This window comes from Motacilla alba, chromosome 3 (genome assembly GCF_015832195.1).
Source record: "Motacilla alba alba isolate MOTALB_02 chromosome 3, Motacilla_alba_V1.0_pri, whole genome shotgun sequence".
Lineage (NCBI taxonomy): Eukaryota > Metazoa > Chordata > Aves > Passeriformes > Motacillidae > Motacilla > Motacilla alba.
The window spans coordinates 104,424,245-104,443,405 of NC_052018.1; the positions used below are offsets into that span (position 1 = coordinate 104,424,245).

A 19,161-nucleotide genomic window follows, 5' to 3' on the forward strand; every position below is an offset into this window, starting at 1 on the left:
TACAGGGATCATAGATTTTCCCAATGATCCCTTCTTCATTTCCCCACCACTGGGATATGGCAAGGAGGTCTGGAAAGAATAAAACACAGTGATCCGGTCAAGCATCCAGCCTTGCCCACATTCATGCCTGAAGATTATTTGGAAATGCCCTCAGCTGGGACCTGGCAGGAATAAACAACTACAACTTCACTGAAAGGGTCAGTTCCTGACAGGGATACATTGGGGCCTTTCTCTGTGAGGCTGAATTCAAGCAGCCAAGCCTATGATCAGACATTCTGTCCACCAAAGCTGTTGTTCTTCTGCCTCCTCCTGGCACCCCACGGCAAACCCAAAGCAAGTGCAGGTCCTGGCCCTGCTGCAAAGGCAATCGTGTGCCTGGGCTCTGGGCTGCTCTCCCCATGGCCACCTCCCAGCCCTTCCCTCTGGACAAAGCCATGCCAGAGCACACAACTCTCCAAAAGATGATGCAGTCTGGAAATAGCTTCAGAGACAGCCGTGCAGGGGGCATGGCTGTACAACTCAAAAGCTGAGACAGCCTGGCTTGCAGGTTCCAGCAAACACCTTTTTCCATCCAAAGCAGACACAGCTGTCAGAAAACACCACCAAGACATAGAGATGCTTCACAAATACATACAGGTTACTAAATGGAGAAGGATTGCTTTTCCAGATAGGACAACTTAAGTTGCTCTGACTGCTTGCTGCTGTTTTCTCAGCAATAAGACAGACAGGCAATCATGACAGAGCCCAGAAACCACTCCAAGACCTCTCCTGCTACTGATACATGCTGAGGACATGAAGTCTGCACTACACACCCATTGCAAAGACACCCATGGCAAAGAGGCGCAGTGTCCAGCTGAGCTCTTCCTTGCCTCAGCTGCTTCCCTGAGCTCACAGCACAGGAAAAGGTCTCCAAGCTCTGCCTACAGCCCATCAGCAGAAAATCTACCACACAGGACGTAGCTCGGTCTCCTTACCTTATGTCCTTTTCCCTCTGCACTCTGCTCCTGGCTGCTTCTTCTGATGTCCTTGTAGCCAGCGGTAGTTTGCCCTTTGTCTTTCTCTCCATCATCCATCTTGCCTGGCTTGATGGAGGAAGAGCTCTCTCGGATGGGAGGCAAGGGCTTGGTGGGAAGGAGTGAAGAGGGACGTGTGGGGGGAAGACTCTTGGCCATACTGTAGCCAGTCAGATCTGAAAAGGGGAGACACAAATGTAACAGAGTCCACAAAGGAAATCAAAAGCCTCTAAAGCCCTCATTACAGGATGACCAACTCACACCCTGCCTAGGCTGCAGCCATTTGGAAGTCTCCTGCTCCTTCATTGGAAAAGTCAAAAGGCCATTCTATCACGGGAGGTTTCCCTATTTCTGCCAGTGCAAAACCATGCAATGTCCATGAATCTCCTTCACATCTCATAGGGTCCAGTTCAGAAACAGCCCCAAGGAAACTTTTTCTCCTTCAATGGCAGGCAGATGGAGTGGGAACATTTCTCATTTCATGCTAAATGCCTTCCTTTTCTCTACTCATTTTGACACTAGAAAGGCTGCAGGGAGATAAAAGGCATGGGCAGGATGGAGAGGAATGTTTCCTTTTCCACCCAGAATTTTCAGGACCCCAAGGAACCACCCCAGCTCCTGCCACTCAACACTTCACACTGGAGGAATTTTCACTGCACCACTGGAGAACACTCCCAGGGACTGGGCTCTGGGAGAGTCCACTGAGCCCATCAAGGAATTGAAATGAATATAAAGAAATTTTCAAAAGATTGTGTTTCAACCAAGCTTTCCAATTGTCACCTCAGAGTCAAGACTAGAAGGGTCATTTTAGGACAGAAATGCCCTCTACCTACCTTCATGTTCCAATGTCTTCTCATGGCTTGTGCTGCTGGATCTTGGCCTGGAGAAAATGGAGGACAAAAGAACATATGAGGAGGTAGAAAGAGAAAGGAGGGAATGGCCGTACCATGAAAGGAGGAAAACCCTCTTAGCATGGTCACTCTGATGAAGGGGGAAATGCGACACATAAACCCAAGAGGATGCAAAGCTGATTAATTGTCCTTAAGTTTTCAGTTGCTGGAGTCACACAGAGCTGGCCAAGCTCAGGCTGAAATAACAGTTAAGTCCAGCCGGGGACCCATCCTGAGGTGCTTTGAAGCCCTGCCTCCTCTTCCCCACCACCACCTCTGCTCTTGGGGCATTGCTGCTGGGTTTGACATTGTGCTGGATCATCATCGATGGGCCACATGCTGAATACACAGAGGTTTTGCCGAAATACATGGGACAGCTGACTGTGCAAAATCACCACAGGAGATGGGAAGAGTGAGGTGAACAGCACACACTGGAGCAGCACACCCCTTGGCTTACCTCATCTCCCGGGACTCCTGAAAATCTACCAGGAGAGAGCTGCGCAAGAGACCCTGCAGCACTGCCAACACGAGGACGTCTGGCCTTGCATATAACGGGGATCATAGATTTTCCCAATGATCCCCTCTTCATTTCCCCACCACTGGGATATGGCAAGGAGGTCTGGAAAGAATAAAACACAGTGATCCGGTCAAGCATCCAGCCTTGCCCACATTCATACCTCAAGAATTTTTAGATATGCCCTCAGCTGGGACCTAGCAGGAATAAACAACTCCAACTTCACTGAAAGGGTCAGTTCCTGTCAGGGATACATTGGGGCCCTTTCTCTGCGAGGCTGAAATCAAGCAGCCTAGCCTATGATCAGACATTCTGTCCACCAAAGCTGTTGTTCTTCTGCCTCCTCCTGGCACCCCATGGCAAACCCAAAACAAGTGCAGGTCCTGGCCCTGCTGCAAAGGCAATCGTGTGCCTGGGCTCTGGGCTGCTCTCCCCATGGCCACCTCCCAGCCCTTCCCTCTGGACAAAGCCATGCCAGAGCACACAACTCTCCAAAAGATGATGCAGTCTGGAAATAGCTTCAACTGTGCAGGGGGCATGGCTGTACAACTCAAAAGCTGAGACAACCTGGCTTGCAGGTTCCAGCAAACGCCTTTTTCCATCCAAAGCAGACACAGCTGTCAGAAAACACCACCAAGACATAGAGATGCTTCACAAATACATACAGGTTACTAAATGCAGAAGGATTGCTTTTCCAGACAGGACAACTTCAGCTGCTCTGACTGCTTGCTGCTGTTTTCTCAGCAATAAGACAGACAGGGAACCACGACAGAGCCCACAAACCACTCCAAGACCCCTCCTGCTATTGATACATGCTGAGGACATGAAGTCTGCACTACACACCCATTGCAAAGACACCCATGGCAAAGAGGCACAGTGTCCAGCTGAGCTCTTCCTTGCCTCAGCTGCTTCCCTGAGCTCACAGCACAGGAAAAGGTCTCCAAGCTCTGCCTACAGCCCATCAGCAGAAAATCTACCACACAGGACTTAGCTTGGTCTCCTTACCTTATGTCCTTTTCCCTCTGCACTCTGCTCCTCCTGGCTGCTTCTTCTGATGTCCTTGTAGCCAGCGGTAGTTTGCCCTTTGTCTTTCTCTCCATCATCCATCTTGCCTGGCTTGATGGAGGAAGAGCTCTCTCGGATGGGAGGCAAGGGCTTGGTGGGAAGGAGTGAAGCGGGACGTGTGGGGGGAAGACCCTTGGCCATACTGTAGCCAGTCAGATCTGAAAAGGGGAGACACAAATGTAACAGAGTCCACAAAGGAAATCAAAAGCCTCTAAAGCCCTCATTACAGGATGACCAACTCACACCCTGCCTAGGCTGCAGCCATTTGGAAGACTCCTTCTCCTTCATTGGAAAATTCAAAAGGCATTTCTATCATGGGAGGTTTCCCTATTTCTGCCAGTGAAACACCATGCAATGTCCATGAATCTACTTCAAATCTCATAGCGTTCAGCTCAGAAACAGCCCCAAAGAAAGGTTTTCTTCTTCAAAAGCAGGAGGAAGGAGTGGGAACATTTCTCATTTCATGCTAAATGCCTTCCTTTTCTCTACTCATTTTGACACTAGAAAGGCTGCAGGGAGATAAAAGACATGTGCAGGATGGAGAGGAATGTTTCCTTTTCCTGCACACTGAATTTTCAGGTCCCCAAGGAACCACCCCAGCTCCTGCCACTCAACACTTCACACTGGAGGAATTTTCACTGCACCACTGGAGAACACTCCCAGGGACTGGGCTCTGGGAGAGTCTACTGAGCCCGTCAAGGAATTGAAATGAATTTAAAGAAATTTTCAAAAGATTGTGTTTCAACCAAGCTTTCCAATTGTCACCTCAGAGTCAAGACAAGAAAGGACATTTTCGGTCAGAAATGCCCTCTACCTACCTTCATATTCCAACGTCTTCTCATGGCTTCTGCTGCTGGATCTTGGCCTGGAGAAAATGGAGGACAAAAGAACATATGAGGAGGTAGAAAGAGAAGGGAGGGAATGGCCGTACCACGAAAGGAGGAAAACCTTCTTGCATGGTCACTGTGATGAAGGAGGAAATGCAACACGTAAACCCAAGAGGATGCAAAGCTGATTAATTGTCCTTATGTTTTCAGTTGCTGGAGTCACACAGAGCTGGCCAAGCTCAGGCTGAAATAATAGCCAAGTCCAGCCAGGGACCCATCCTGAGGTGCTTTGAAGCCCTGCCTCCTCTTCTCCACCACCACCTCTGCTCTTGGGGCATTGCTGCTGGGTTTGACATTGTGCTGGATCATCATCGATGGGCCACATGCTGAATACACAGAGGTTTGCCGAAATACATGGGACAGCTGACTGTGCAAAATCACCGCTGGAGTTGGAAAGAGTGAGGTGAACAGCACACACTGGAGCAAACCCCTTGGCTTACCTCATCTCCCGGGACTCCTGAAAATCTACCAGGAGAGTGCTGCGCAGAGACCCTGCAGCACTGCCAACACGAGGACGTCTGGCCTTGCATATAACGGGGATCATAGATTTTCCCAATGATCCCCTCTTCATTTCCCCACCACTGGGATATGGCAAGGAGGTCTGGAAAGAATAAAACACAGTGATCCGGTCAAGCATCCAGCCTTGCCCACATTCATACCTCAAGAATTTTTAGATATGCCCTCAGCTGGGACCTGGCAGGAATAAACAACTCCAACTTCACTGAAAGGGTCAGTTCCTGTCAGGGATACATTGGGCCCTTTCTCTGCGAAGCTGAAATCAAGCAGCCAAGCCTATGATCAGACATTCTGTCCACCAAAGCTGTTGTTCATCTGCCTCCTCCTGGCACTCCAGGGCAAACCCAAAACAAGTGCAGGTCCTGGCCCTGCTGCAAAGGCAATCGTGTGCCTGGGCTCTGGGCTGCTCTCCCCATGGCCACCTCCCAGCCCTTCCCTCTGGAAAAAGCCATGCCAGAGCACACAACTCTCCAAAAGATGATCCAGTCTGGAAATAGCTTCAGAGACAACTGTGCAGGGGGCATGGCTGTACAACTCAAAAGCTGAGACAACCTGGCTTGCAGGTTCCAGCAAACACCTTTTTCCATCCAAAGCAGACACAGCTGTCAGAAAACACCACCAAGACACAGAGATGCTTCACAAATACATACAGCTTACTAAATGGAGAAGGATTGCTTCTCCAGACAGGACAACTTCAGCTGCTCTGACTGCTTGCTGCTGTTTTCTCAGCAATAAGACAGACAGGGAACCACGACAGAGCCCACAAACCACTCCAAGACCCCTCCTGCTATTGATACATGCTGAGGACATGAAGTCTGCACTACACACCCATTGCAAAGACACCCATGGCAAAGAGGCACAGTGTCCAGCTGAGCTCTTCCTTGCCTCAGCTGCTTCCCTGAGCTCACAGCACAGGAAAAGGTCTCCAAGCTCTGCCTACAGCCCATCAGCAGAAAATCTACCACACAGGACTTAGCTTGGTCTCCTTACCTTATGTCCTTTTCCCTCTGCACTCTGCTCCTCCTGGCTGCTTCTTCTGATGTCCTTGTAGCCAGCGGTAGTTTGCCCTTTGTCTTTCTCTCCATCATCCATCTTGCCTGGCTTGATGGAGGAAGAGCTCTCCCGGATGGGAGGCAAGGGCTTGGTGGGAAGGAGTGAAGAGGGACGTGTAGGGGGAAGACTCTTGGCAATACTGAAGCCAGTCACATCTGCAAAGTGAAGACACAAATGTAACAGAGTCCACAAAGGAAATCAAAAGCCTCTAAAGCCCTCATTACAGGATGGCCAACTCACACCCTGCCTAGGCTGCAGCCATTTGGAAGTCTCCTTCTCTTTCATTGGAAAAGTCAAAAGGACTTTCTATCACGGGAGGTTTCCCTATTTCTGTCAGTGAAACACCAGGCAATATATCCATGAATCTCCTTCACATCTCATAGGGTTCAGCTCAGAAACAGCCCCAAAGAAAGGTTTTCTTCTTCAAAAGCAGGAGGAAGGAGTGGGAACATTTCTCATTTCATGCTAAATGCCTTCCTTTTCTCTACTCATTTTGACACTAGAAAGGCTGCAGGGAGATAAAAGACATGTGCAGGATGGAGAGGAATGTTTCCTTTTCCTGCACACTGAATTTTCAGGTCCCCAAGGAACCACCCCAGCTCCTGCCACTCAACACTTCACACTGGAGGAATTTTCACTGCACCACTGGAGAACACTCCCAGGGACTGGGCTCTGGGAGAGTCCACTGAGCCCGTCATGGAATTGAAATGAATTTAAAGAAATTTTCAAAAGATTGCGTTTCAACCAAGCTTTCCAATTGTCACCTCAGAGTCAAGACTAGAAGGGTCATTTTAGGACAGACATGCCCTCTACCTACCTTCACGTTCCAACGTCTTCTCTTGGCTTCTGCTGCTGGATCTTGGCCTGGAGAAAATGGTGGAAAAAAGAACATATGAGGAGGCAGAAAGAGAAGGGAGGGAATAGCCGTACCACGAAAGGAGGAAAACCTTCTTAGCATGGTCACTCAGATGAAGGAGGAAATGCGACACATAAACCCAACAGGATGCAAAGCTAATTGTCCTTTGCAGGAGTCACACAGAGCTGGCCAAGCTCAGGCTGAAATAATAGCCAAGTCAGGCAGGGGACCCATCCTGAGGTGCTTTGAAGCCCTGCCTCCTCTTCCCCACCACCACCTCTGCTATTGGGGCATTGCTGCTGGGTTTGACATTGTGCTGGATCATCATCGATGGGCCACATGCTGAATACACAGAGGTTTTGCCAAAACACATGGGACAGCTGACTGTGCAAAATCACCACATGAGATAGGAAGAGTGAGGTGTACAGCACACTAGAGCAGCAAACCCCTTGGCTTACCTCATCTCCCGGGACTCCTGAAAATCTACCAGGAGAGAGCTGCGCAAGGACCCTGCAGCACTGCCAACACGGGGACGTCCAGCCTTGCATATAACGGGGATCATAGATTTTCCCAATGATCCCTTCTTCATTTCCCCACCACTAGGATATGGCAAGGAGGTCTGGAAAGAATAAAACACAGTGATCAGGTCAAGCCATGCCCCCATTCATGCTTAATGATTATTATGATATGCCCTCAGTTGGGACCTGGCAGGAATAATCAAGTCAAACTGATGGAGAAAATTGGCACAGGATGGGGAATAGAAAGGGAACTGGGTACAGAGAGACCATGGCACACATATGCAAGCTCTCCATGCCTTCTCTCTTCCCTGGAAATGTGACTGCATTCCCAGCTGGCATCCACATGTTTGACTTGAAGATGTGCTGGGGCACCACAGCCTCCACTGGCCTTCTGGATGGCATGGCAGTGGCTTGAGATCACTGTTCTCTCCCTGACCCTAAGGTGCCTCACAGCCAGGGCTCATCTCCAGCCATGTCCCCACAAAGCCACTCTGCAGGACGTCAACATTTGCTTTTCTCAAGCCCCTCATTTCTTCTGCTGCTGCCCTTCCCTCCTACAGTTCCCCAGCAGCCTTGGAGCCCAGATGCTGCTGAGCTCTCGGGATGCTCGCTGCTCTCCAGCTCCCACACATCCATCACCTCAGCCTCAGTGGCATTGAGGAAGTTCAGCTCAGCTCCCTGCCCTGCTGCTCTCTGCAAGCTCTCTGCCTGCCCCACTTGCTCCAGGGTCCCCATGCCATGGCCACCAATGAGGCTGGAGGCAGCAGGGGCGGATGCACACCCATGCTTAGTATCCCATCATTTCTGGCCCAGCTAATGAGCCAAATGTGGACCTGTTCAAACTTCACTGACAGGGTCAGTTCCTGCCAGGGATGAGGTCTCAGAGCTCTGCCAACAGCACATCAAATGAAAATTTACCCCACTGGAATTAGCTTGGTCTCCTTACCCTCATTCCTTTTCCTTCTGACATGAGCTCCTCGTTCTTTCTGCCCTGCTCTTCGCAGCCGCTGCCAGGTTTCCCAGTCTCCTGCTCTCCATGGAACATCTTACTTAACATGGCACCAGGAGAGCTCCTCTGGATGGGAAGCAGTGGCTTGGAGGGAAGGAGCATGGAGGGACTTGCCAGGGAAAACCTCTTGGCAAGCGGGTAGCCAGTCAGGCCTGCAAAGTGGAGACACAAAATGTATCAGAGCCCGCAGTGCAAACCTAAAGCATTTGAAGCTCCATATTTCATGGGACAGATTCCTTGGAAACTTCTAAACAGCTGCACAGGGAAGCATGCTCCTGCTGGCAGAAACTCGAAGCTAGCCCTGGGAAAACCCTGAGCCACTTCCCCAGAGCTCCCACAGGAACAGCCTGGCCTCTGGGCTGCCCTGGGTCAGCAGGGAGCCCAGAGCCCTGTGCTCTCCAGGAATGCCTCAGCTGCACATGCACCCTCCTGCTCCTCTCCCTGCCCCACAGCTGAGCAGCCCTACAGCTGCACGGGGCACTGGCAGCAGCACAGCTCCTTGCAGGGGACACATGCAGGGCACAACTCTTCCCTGCCAATGTGCACAGCCTCTCTGGGCTGCCACAAGACCCTTCCTCCCAACAGAGAGTGGCCCAGCTCCCGCCTTACCTCTGTGTGAGGCTGAGCCATGCTCACAAGGCAAGAAGTGAGTTACGTGAACTCCCACCTATACAATTAATCCATCTCATGGATGAGGCACCCAAGGGGCTTTTTGCTATTCAGAAGATTGCTCTGGTTTTATATTTCATGAACTAGCCTCACTGGAATTCCTCTGAACTCTATGGAGCTGGCAAGCCAAGAGAGAAAGCTTCTACAGCTTTGCTTATGTGTTGCTCCATGCCTATTCATTACTTTGAAATTCCTTTCCTTCTCAACTTTTGACAATCCACAGAGGTCTCCAGAATTTGACAATTACACCTAGGAAGTATTTGCTTTCCAAAGCTAGTCTTCATGGCCTTTGTTTCTTTAACTCCCACTCAGTTCTCGGTTGGCTTTGGTTGGTTCCAAACTCATTCCATTTCTCTTCACAACAAAGGAAGTGCTGGCACAAGAACAGTGGCAGCCCATGTTAGGAGTAAAAGAAAGTTTGCACTCCCCTTACATATCCCCAGCATTCTAGCACCTAAATACGTAGGGAACAAATTTGTTTTCAAACATTCTGCCTTTGCTCAGCATCATTGCCCCTTGGGTTTTTTTCCTGCTTTCTTTCGTTCATGCATTGACCCAAACCTAACACAAACATGACTTGCTTCCAAACATTTCTGATTATGTCACTACATAAAAATTCTTTTTTGTTTTTACTTGAACAGTCATAGGGCAGATCGTAAAAAGAAGACAGTTCTTGAACCTGTGGTACTTTCTCCCTGTAGAATAGCCAGACCATTTATTAAACCACAACAGTCAAGGTTTAATGAGATATGTCAATTCTAGTCAAGAATTAATCCAGAAAAAATTTCAACTTTTTCAATGACCAATATTTCTCCTTAACTGCATGAAGCATTGCAGCTGCAGACCACCAATGAAGGAGTCATTCCAAAGGGGCCATACCCAGGATTTGGCAGAACTAACCCTGAGCCAAGGAACCTGGGGATCTGATCCCTTTTTCGGCATCAGCACAATGATTTCTTCAATCTCTGCTATGATTACACACCCAGAGATGCCAAAGGAACAACAACAGTGTCATTGAGGCTTTCAACTTGAAAGCATGGCCTGTCCCAGATGCCCCAGAGACTGCATTTTGTCTGGCACCATTCCACTCTTCAGGGATCAGGCAAGGCAGGGACAGGGACAAGGCAGAAGGCATCTCCTCCCCCAGCCTCAGCCTGCAACACTGACACAGGCAGAGACAGCCAGGGAAGAGATTTGGCATTGGGAACCTGCCCTAGGTGGCTTTGGGCTTGTGCTGTCAGAGGATGACCAACTCACACCCTGCCTGGGCTGCAGCCATTTGGAAGTCTCCTGCTCCTTCATTGGAAAAATCAAAAGAACTTGGTCGTAGGAGGTTTCCCTATTTCTGCCAGTGCAAAACCAGGCAATGTCCATGAATCTCCTTCACATCTCATAGGGTCAAGTTCAGAAACTACCCCAAAGAAAGCTTTTCTTCTTCAAAAGCAGGAGGAAGGAGTGGGAACATTTCTCATTTCATGCTAAATGCCTTCCTTTTCTCTACTCATTTTGACACTAGAAAGGCTGCAGGGAGATAAAAGGCATGGGCAGGATGGAGAGGAATGTTTCCTTTTCCTGCACAGTATTTCTAGGGCCCCAAGGAACCACCCCAGCTCCTACCACTCAACGCTTCACATGGGAGGAATTTTCACTGCACCACAGGAGAACACTCCCAGGGACTGGGCTCTGGGAGAGTCTACTGAGCCCGTCAAGGAATTGAAATGAATTTAAAGAAATTTTCAAAAGATTGTGTTTCAACCAAGCTTTCCAATTGTCACCTCAGAGTCAAGACTAGAAGGGTCATTTTAGGACAGACATGCCCTGTACCTACCGGAATGCTCCAACGTCTTCTCTTGGCTTCTGCTGCTGGATCTTGGCCTGGAGAAAATGGAGGAAAAAAGAATATTTGAGGAAGCAGAATGAGAAGGAAGGGAATGGGCATATCATGAAAGCAGGCAAACCTTCTTAGCTAGCATGATCGCTCCTATGAAGGAGGAAATGCGACACATAAACCCAACAGCACGCAAAGCTGATTAATTGTCCTTCAGCTTTCAGTTGCTGAAGTCACACTGAGCTGGCCAAGCTCTGCCATAAACACAGCAGTCAGTCTTCAACTTGCATCAGAACACCCCAATTCTGCCGTCTCCTTTTGGAGCCAAGTGGCTCCTACAGCCTCTCTGAAGCTGCAAGAGCTGCTGAGCTGAGACACGAGTCTCTGTGGAAGGCAGCTACTTCTGTACTGCTGCCAAAGCTGGACTTTGCCTGCCCATGCCTTACACTGGTCACAGCCTCGTGCCACATGTGGTCAGAGCACTGCTGTCTCCTGAGAATGATATTACACCTCCTGGCTCTTTCCAGAACAAAATGGCTTTTTCCAACTCAGCTGCTAGGGAAGGATATTCACATTGCACTTTAAAAGCCCTACCAAAGATTTTCAATTGGAATGATAATTCCGACACTCCATCTTTGTGGTTATCACTCAGGTAAACTTCACAGCTGCATTTTCTCACATATATCCAAGCTAATATCTTTCCATCAGGTAGAGTCCTGTAACTTTTCTCTAGTACCTTGCACTCTTTTGAACTTAAGCCTAAATCGAAACATTAAACTTCAATCGGATTATACATCTACATCCCAAAACTAATCAGGGATCTCATATCACAGTGGAGGCCCAGGAACAGAGAAATTACACCTGATGTTTACAGAAGCAGCACCTGAATTTACAGACACCTCTCCAGTGGCCACTATTTGCCCATGCCTTTTCTTCTGGCTGCAGAAGTTATCAGTCCCAGATCACAGCTTTCAAAGTTCTGCAGGATCCAGACCCATGTAATCCAATTCCAAGAGACACCACAAAAATTGCAATCAGAGGGAATGAATAGCCAAGTCCAGCAGAGGACTTGTCTTGAGGTGCTTTCAAGCCCTGCCTCCTCCACCACCACCTCTGCTCTTGGAGCACTGCTGCTGGGTTTGACATTGCATGGGCCAAATGCTGAATACACAGAGGTTTGCATGTCTATGTGGGAGACTGTGGAAAATCACCACAGGAGATGGGAAGAGTGAGGTGAACAGCACACACTGGAGCAGCAGACACCATGGCTTACCTCATCTCCCGGGACTCCTGGAAATCCGGCTGGGGAGAGCTGCGCAGAGACCCCGCAGCACTGTCAACAGGGAGACTTCCTGCCTTGCGTATTGGGGGGATCAAAGGCAGTCCCAGTGACGCCTTCTTCATTTCCCCACCACTGGGATATGGCAAGGAAGCCTGGAAAGAGAAGAAAAAGCATCCAGCTTTGCCCCCATTCATGCCTCAAGACATTTAGATATGCCCTCAGCTGGGACCTGGCAGGAATAAACAAGTCAAACTGATGGAGCAGATTGGCCCAGCCCAGGGAATGCAAAGGGAACTGCTGAGGGAGGGAACATGGAACACATTTGACACCTCTCCCCTCCTGCTCACTCCTCTGCAAGTGGGGCTGCATTCCCAGCTGGCATCCACATGTTTGACATCAAGATGTTCTGAGGCGCCACTGCCTCCACTGGCCTTCTGGATGGCATGGCAGTGCCTTGAGATCACTGATCTCTCCCTGACCCTAAGGTGCCTCACAGCCAGGGCTCATCTCCAGCCATGTCCCCACAAAGCCATTCTAAGGGAGGTCAACCCCTGCTTTGCTCAAGCCCCTCCCTTCTTCTGCTGCTGCCCTTCCCTCCTACAGTTCCCCAGCAGCCTTGGAGCCCAGATGCTGCTGAGCTCTCGGGATGCTCGCTGCTCTCCAGCTCCCACACATCCATCACCTCAGCCTCAGTGGCATTGAGGAAGTTCAGCACAGCTCCCTGCCCTGCTGCTCTCTGCAAGCTCTCTGCCTGCCCCACTTGCTCCAGGGTCCCCACGCCATGGCCAGGAATGGGGCTGAAGGCAGCAGGGGCGGATGCACACCCATGCTTAGTATCCCATCATTTCTGGCCCAGCTAAAGAGCCAAATGTGGACCTGTACAAACTTCACTGAAAGGGTCAGTTCCTGCCAGGGATGAGGTCTCAGAGCTCTGCCAACAGCACATCAAATGAAAATTTACCCCACTGGACATAGCTTGGATTTCCTTACCCTCATTCCTTTTCCCTCTGAATTGAGCTCCTCTTTCTTTTGACCCTCCTCTTCGCAGCTGCTGCCAGGTTTCCCAGTCTCCTGCTCTCTGTGGAACATCTTGCTTAACGTCGCAGCAGGAGAGCTCCTCTGGATGGGCAGCAGCGGCTTGGAGGGAAGGAGCATGGAGGGACTTGCCAGGGAAAACCTCTTGGCAAGCGGGTAGCCAGTCAGGCCTGCAAAGTGGAGACACAAAATGTATCAGAGCCCGCAATGCAAACCTAAAGCATTTGAAGCTCCATATTTCATGGGACAGATTCCTTGGAAACTTCTAAACAGCTGCACAGGGAAGCATGCTCCTCCTGGCAGAAACTCGAAGCTAGCCCTGGGAAAACCCTGAGCCACTTCCCCAGAGCTCCCACAGGAACAGCCTGGCCTCTGGGCTGCCCTGGGACAGCAGGGAGCCCAGAGCCCTGTGCTCTCCAGGAATGCCTCAGCTGCACATGCACCCTCCTGCTCCTCTCCCTGCCCCACAGCTGAGCAGCCCTACAGCTGCACGGGGCACTGGCAGCAGCACAGCTCCTTGCAGGGGACACATGCAGGGCACAACTCTTCCCTGCCAATGTGCACAGCCTCTCTGGGCTGCCACAAGACCCTTCCTCCCAACTGAGAGTGCCTCAGATCCAACCTCCTGTCTGTGTGCGGCTCCATCATGCCCACAAGGCAAGAGGTAGGCTTGGTGAGCTCCCACCTCTGTCATCAACACATCTCATGGGTGTGACACTCAAGGGTTTGTTAACTTTTAAAGAAATTTCCTTTGTTATTTCTTTTCCTGCAACTAGCCTGAGTTCAATTCCTCTTAGCAGTCTTGAGGTAACAAGTCTGAATGGAAGGATGGAAGGCTCCAATGGTAAGGGGGAAAAAACATTCCTTCTGGAGGCTGGACTTCAGCAATCCACATGGAAAACCCACAAAGATCCAACTGGTATTTCTGCAAACAACAAAGACCTCACTGCAAGGAGGCAGGTCTTATTGGTGTTTCTATAGCACCCTAATACCATCCTCAGTATTGGACCTGAGCCGCAAGCAGAGGAAGAACGGGAACCTTATCCGTACTGAGACCCGACAGTGATGGCAGAGAAAGCAACAGGACTTGCATCTCATGACCATGTCCAATTTGGGGTCAGCTGTGGCCACAGTCCCTGTCCTGGCTGACAATGTGAGGGATTTGGCCAGTGTCAGAAAGGAGAAAGCAGCGTAAACTAATGAGACAATGCTGCAATGCCATGGGTGTCCTTGCAGGACCATCTGTAGCTGTCAGCCACCTACTCTGACACAGAGCCAGCACTGACCACCATGCACCAGTTTTCCCTGAAATCTAGGGGGATTTTTTTCCGTTTGGCTCCAGCCTTTCAGCTCCCCTCTATCCTCACCTTTTCTTTCGGTGGGCTTTGCTTTTCCAGTAAAATCCATCTCCAAACCCGTGCTTCTGTCCAGCAGAAGTATCTGGGTTTGAATCTGGGATCGCTCTCAGGGTTCACAGCGACGGGAGCTTGGTACCCAGCCTTAGAGCAAGGTCGGGTGACTCCAATCGCCAGCGTTTGGCACACAGAGGCAGAGCCAGACGCGTCTGCTGCCGCTGTGGCCGTGTCAACCCCAGCCTTCACCAGCCCAGCCTGGGGCTGCCCCTTTGTGACACGCTGCCCATGCTTCTCTCGTTTCCATGGCTGCAAAGCCCCACCCCAACTCCATCCCCTTCCACTCCCTTCCCAAGGGCAGCCAGCCCTAAGCCCAGCCTGGCCAGGCCTGAGGGCTTCACACGCTCTAGGATGTAGACCCTTTCCAAAGCTACCTTTCAAGGCCTTTCATTCTGTAATTCCCACTCAGTTCTGGCTTGCAGCTTGTTGGTGTGGGATTTGGTTTCATTCTCTTCCCATCAAACAAAGTGCTGGCACACAAACAATGGCACCGGGCAGTGGAAGTAAAAGCAGCTTTGCACTCCCCAGTAGATGACCCCAGAATTCAGTTGGCCGAGAGCTGTTGGCAACAAACTGACCATCCAAACGTTCCTCTTTTGCTCTGCTTCATTGTTGCAGGGGTTTATGTCATGCTTTCTTTATTGCAGAGACCCCCAAACCCAACATAAACATCATCTGCCTCAAAACATTCCTGATCTTGGTTAATACTGTCAATTCCAATTTTTCTTAATGGAAAGAGTGGAGCCCAGGTCCTTCTGAAATACTCTCCAACTGAACTGTTGGAAGGAAGAGAACTAATTCTTCACATGGTTTTACAGAGGGTAAAACCATGGGGAATCCAAGCACTATGAGAGGAATGCCTGTCTTAACACCAGATTTCTTTCCCTCTCTAAAATGTCCCAGTCATTAATAAAAGGAGAGATAGGTAAGGATTAATTAGTCATTCCTAGTCCAGAATTATTCCAGAAAAAAATTTCAACTTCTTCAATGACCAATATTTCTCCTTAACTGCATGAAGCATTGCTGCTGCACTTGCCAGCAATGAAGGAGTCATTCCAAAGGGGCCATACACAGCATGTGAACAAATCTGAACCTGAGCCAAGGAACCTGGGGATCTGATCCCTTTTTTGGCATCAGCACAATGATTTCTTCATGTCTCATCTCTCCTATCATTACATGCCCAGAGATGCCAAAGGAACAACAACAGTGTCACTGAGGCTTTCAACTTGAAAGCATTCCCTGTCCCAGATGCCCCAGAGACTGCATTTTGTCTGGCACCATTCCACTCTTCAGGGATCAGGCAAGGCAGGGACAGGGACAAGGCAGAAGGCATCTCCTCCCCCAGCCTCAGCCTGCAACACTGACACAGGCAGAGACAGCCAGGGAAGAGATTTGGCATTGGGAACCTGCCCTAGGTGGCTTTGGGCTTGTGCTGTCAGAGGATGACCAACTCACACCCTGCCTGGGCTGCAGCCATTTGGAAGTCTCCTGCTCCTTCATTGGAAAAGCCAAAAGGCCTTTCCATCATGGGAGGATTCCCTATTTCTGCCAGTGCAAAACCAGGCAATGTCCATGAATCTCCTTCACATCTCATAGGGTTCCACTCAGAAACAGCCCCAAAGAAAGGTTTTCTGCTTCAAGGGCAGGCGGAAGGAGTGGGAACATTTTTCATTTCATGCTAAGTGCCTTCCTTTTCTCTACTCATTTGGACACTAGAAAGGCTGCAGGGAGATAAAAGGCATGTGCAGGATGGAGAGGAATGTTTTCTTTTCCTGCACAGTATTTCCAGGACCCCAAGGAACCACTCCAGCTCCTGCCATTCAACAGTTCACATGGGAGGAATTTTCACGGCACTACCCGAGCACACTGCCACTAACTGGACTCTGGGAGAGTCCACTGAGCCCGTCAAAAAATTGAAATGAATTCAAAGAAATTTTCAACAGAAAGTGTTTCAACCAATCTTTCCAAATATCTCTTCTGAGATAAAATTCCAAAAGGTCATTTTAGGACAGACATGCCCTGTACCTACCGGAATGTTCTGAGATCATGTCTTGGGTTCTGCTGCTGGATCTTGGCCTGTAGAAAATGCAGGACAAAAGAACATATGAGGACACAGAAAGAGATGGCAGGGAATGGGCATATCATGAAAGGGGGCAAACCTTCTTAGCATGGTCCCACGGAAGAATGGGGAAATGCACATCTAAACCCAACAGCATGCAAAGCTGATTAATTGTCCTTCCACTTTCAGTTGCTGGAGTCACACAGAGCTGGCCAAGCTCTGCCATAAACACAGCAGTCAGTCTTCAACTTGCAGCACAACACCCCAATTCTGCTGTCTCTTCTTTTGGAGCCAAGTTGCTCCTACAGCCTCTCTGAAGCTGCAAGAGCTGCTGAGCTGAGACACGAGTCTCTGTGGAAGGCAGCTACTTCTGTACTGCTGCCAAAGCTGGACTTTGCCTGCCCGTGCCTTACACTGGTGACAGCCTCGTGCCACATGTGGTCAGAGAGCACTGCTGTCTCCTGAGAATGATATTACACCTCCTGGCTCTTTCCAGAACAAAATGGCTTTTTCCAACTCAGCTGCTAGGGAAGGATATTCACATTCCACTTTAAAAGCCCTACCAAAGATTTTCAATTGGAATGATAATTCCGACACTCCCTCTTTGTGGTTATCACTCGGGTAAGCTTCACAGCTGCATTTTCTCACATATATCCAAGCTAATATCTTTCCATCAGGTACAGTCCTGTAACTTTTCTCTACTACCTTGCCCTCTTTTGAACTTAAGCCTAGATCTAAACATTAAACTTCAATCGGATTATACATCTACATCCCAAAACTAATCAGGGATCTCATATCACAGTGGAGGCCCAGGAACAGAGAAATTACACCTGATGTTTACAGAAGCAGCACATGAATTTACAGACACCTCTCCAGCAGCCACTATTTGCCCATGCCTTTTCTTCTGGCTGCAGAAGTTATCAGTTCCAGATCACAGCTTTCAAAGTTCTACAGGATCCAGACCCATGTAATCCAATTCCAAGAGACACCACAAACATTGCAATCAGAGGGAATGAATAGCCAAGTCCAGCAGAGGACTTGTCTTGAGGTGCTTTCAAGCCCTGCCTCGTCCACCACCACCTCTGCTCTTGGAGCACTGCTGCTGGGTTTGACATTGCATGGGCCAAATGCTGAATACACAGAGGTTTGCATGTCTATGTGGGAGACTGTGGAAAATCACCACAGGAGATGGGAAGAGTGAGGTGAACAGCACACACTGGAGCAGCAGACCCCTTGGCTTACCTCATCTCCCGGGACTCCTGGAAATCCAGCCGGGGAGAGCTGCGCAGAGACCCCGCAGCACTGTCAACAGGGAGACTTCCTGCCTTGCGTATTGGGGGGATCAAAGGCAGTCCCAGTGACGCCTTCTTCATTTCCCCACCACTGGTGTATGGCAAGGAAGCCTGGAAAGAGAAGAAAAAGCATCCAGCTTTGCCCCCATTCATGCCTCAAGACATTTAGATATGCCCTCAGCTGGGACCTGGCAGGAATAAACAAGTCAAACTGATGGAGCAGATTGGCCCAGCCCAGGGAATGCAAAGGGAACTGCTGAGGGAGGGAACATGGAACACATTTGACACCTCTCCCCTCCTGCTCAATCTTCTGCAAGTGGGGCTGCATTCCCAGCTGGCATCCACATGTTTGACATCAAGATGTTCTGGGGCGCCACTGCCTCCACTGGCCTTCTGGATGGCATGGCAGTGCCTTGAGATCACTGTTCTCTCCCTGACCCTAAGGTGCCTCACAGCCAGGGCTCATCTCCAGCCATGTCCCCACAAAGCCATTCTAAGGGATGTCAACCCCTGCTTTGCTCAAGCCCCTCATTTCTTCTGCTGCTGCCCTTCCCTCCTACAGTTCCCCAGCAGCCTTGGAGCCCAGATGCTGCTGAGCTCTCGGGATGCTCGCTGCTCTCCAGCTCCCACACATCCATCACCTCATGCTCACTGGCATTGAGGAAGTTCAGCACAGCTCCCTGCCCTGCTGCTCTCTGCAAGCTCTCTGCCTGCCCCACTTGCTCCAGGGTCCCCACGCCATGGCCAGGAATGGGGCTGGAGGCAGCAGGGGCGGATGCCCACCCATGCTTAGTATCCCATCATTTCTGGCCCAGCTAATGAGCCAAATGTGGACCTGTACAAACTTCACTGAAAGGGTCAGTTCCTGTCAGGGAAGAGATCTCAGAGCTCTGCCAACAGCACATCAAATGAAAATTTACCCCACTGGACATAGCTTGGATTTCCTTACCCTCATTCCTTTTCCCTCTGACATGAGCACCTCTTTCTTTTGACCCTCCTCTTCGCAGCCGCTGCCAGATTTCCCAGTCTCCTGCTCTCCGTGGAACATCTTACTTAACGTCGCAGCAGGAGAGCTCCTCTGGATGGGATGCAGCGGCTTGGAGGGAAGGAGCATGGAGGGACTTGCCAGGGAAAACCTCTTGGCAAGCGGGTAGCCAGTCAGGCCTGCAAAGTGGAGACACAAAATGTATCAGAGTCCGCAATGCAAACCTAAAGCATCTCAAGCTCCATATTGCATGGGACAGATTCCTTGGAAACTTCTAA

General features: G+C 50.0%; 1 protein-coding gene across 1 annotated transcript; it reads right to left on the reverse strand.

Annotated features, from left to right (window-relative positions):
• Positions 1-5,714: 5,714 nt before the first annotated feature.
• On the reverse strand, positions 5,715-18,618 carry LOC119699146. The gene is made up of 10 exons (XM_038132196.1): positions 17,849-18,618; positions 16,577-16,623; positions 13,091-13,305; positions 12,092-12,252; positions 10,819-10,865; positions 8,931-8,942; positions 8,259-8,473; positions 7,253-7,413; positions 6,756-6,802; positions 5,715-6,093 (listed from the first exon to the last, which is right to left on the reverse strand). Exons 1-10 carry the CDS (start codon positions 18,049-18,051, stop codon positions 5,858-5,860), a joined length of 1,344 nt encoding a protein of 447 aa, XP_037988124.1. The 5' UTR covers positions 18,052-18,618; the 3' UTR covers positions 5,715-5,857.
• Between the last annotated feature and the right edge of the window lie 543 nt (positions 18,619-19,161).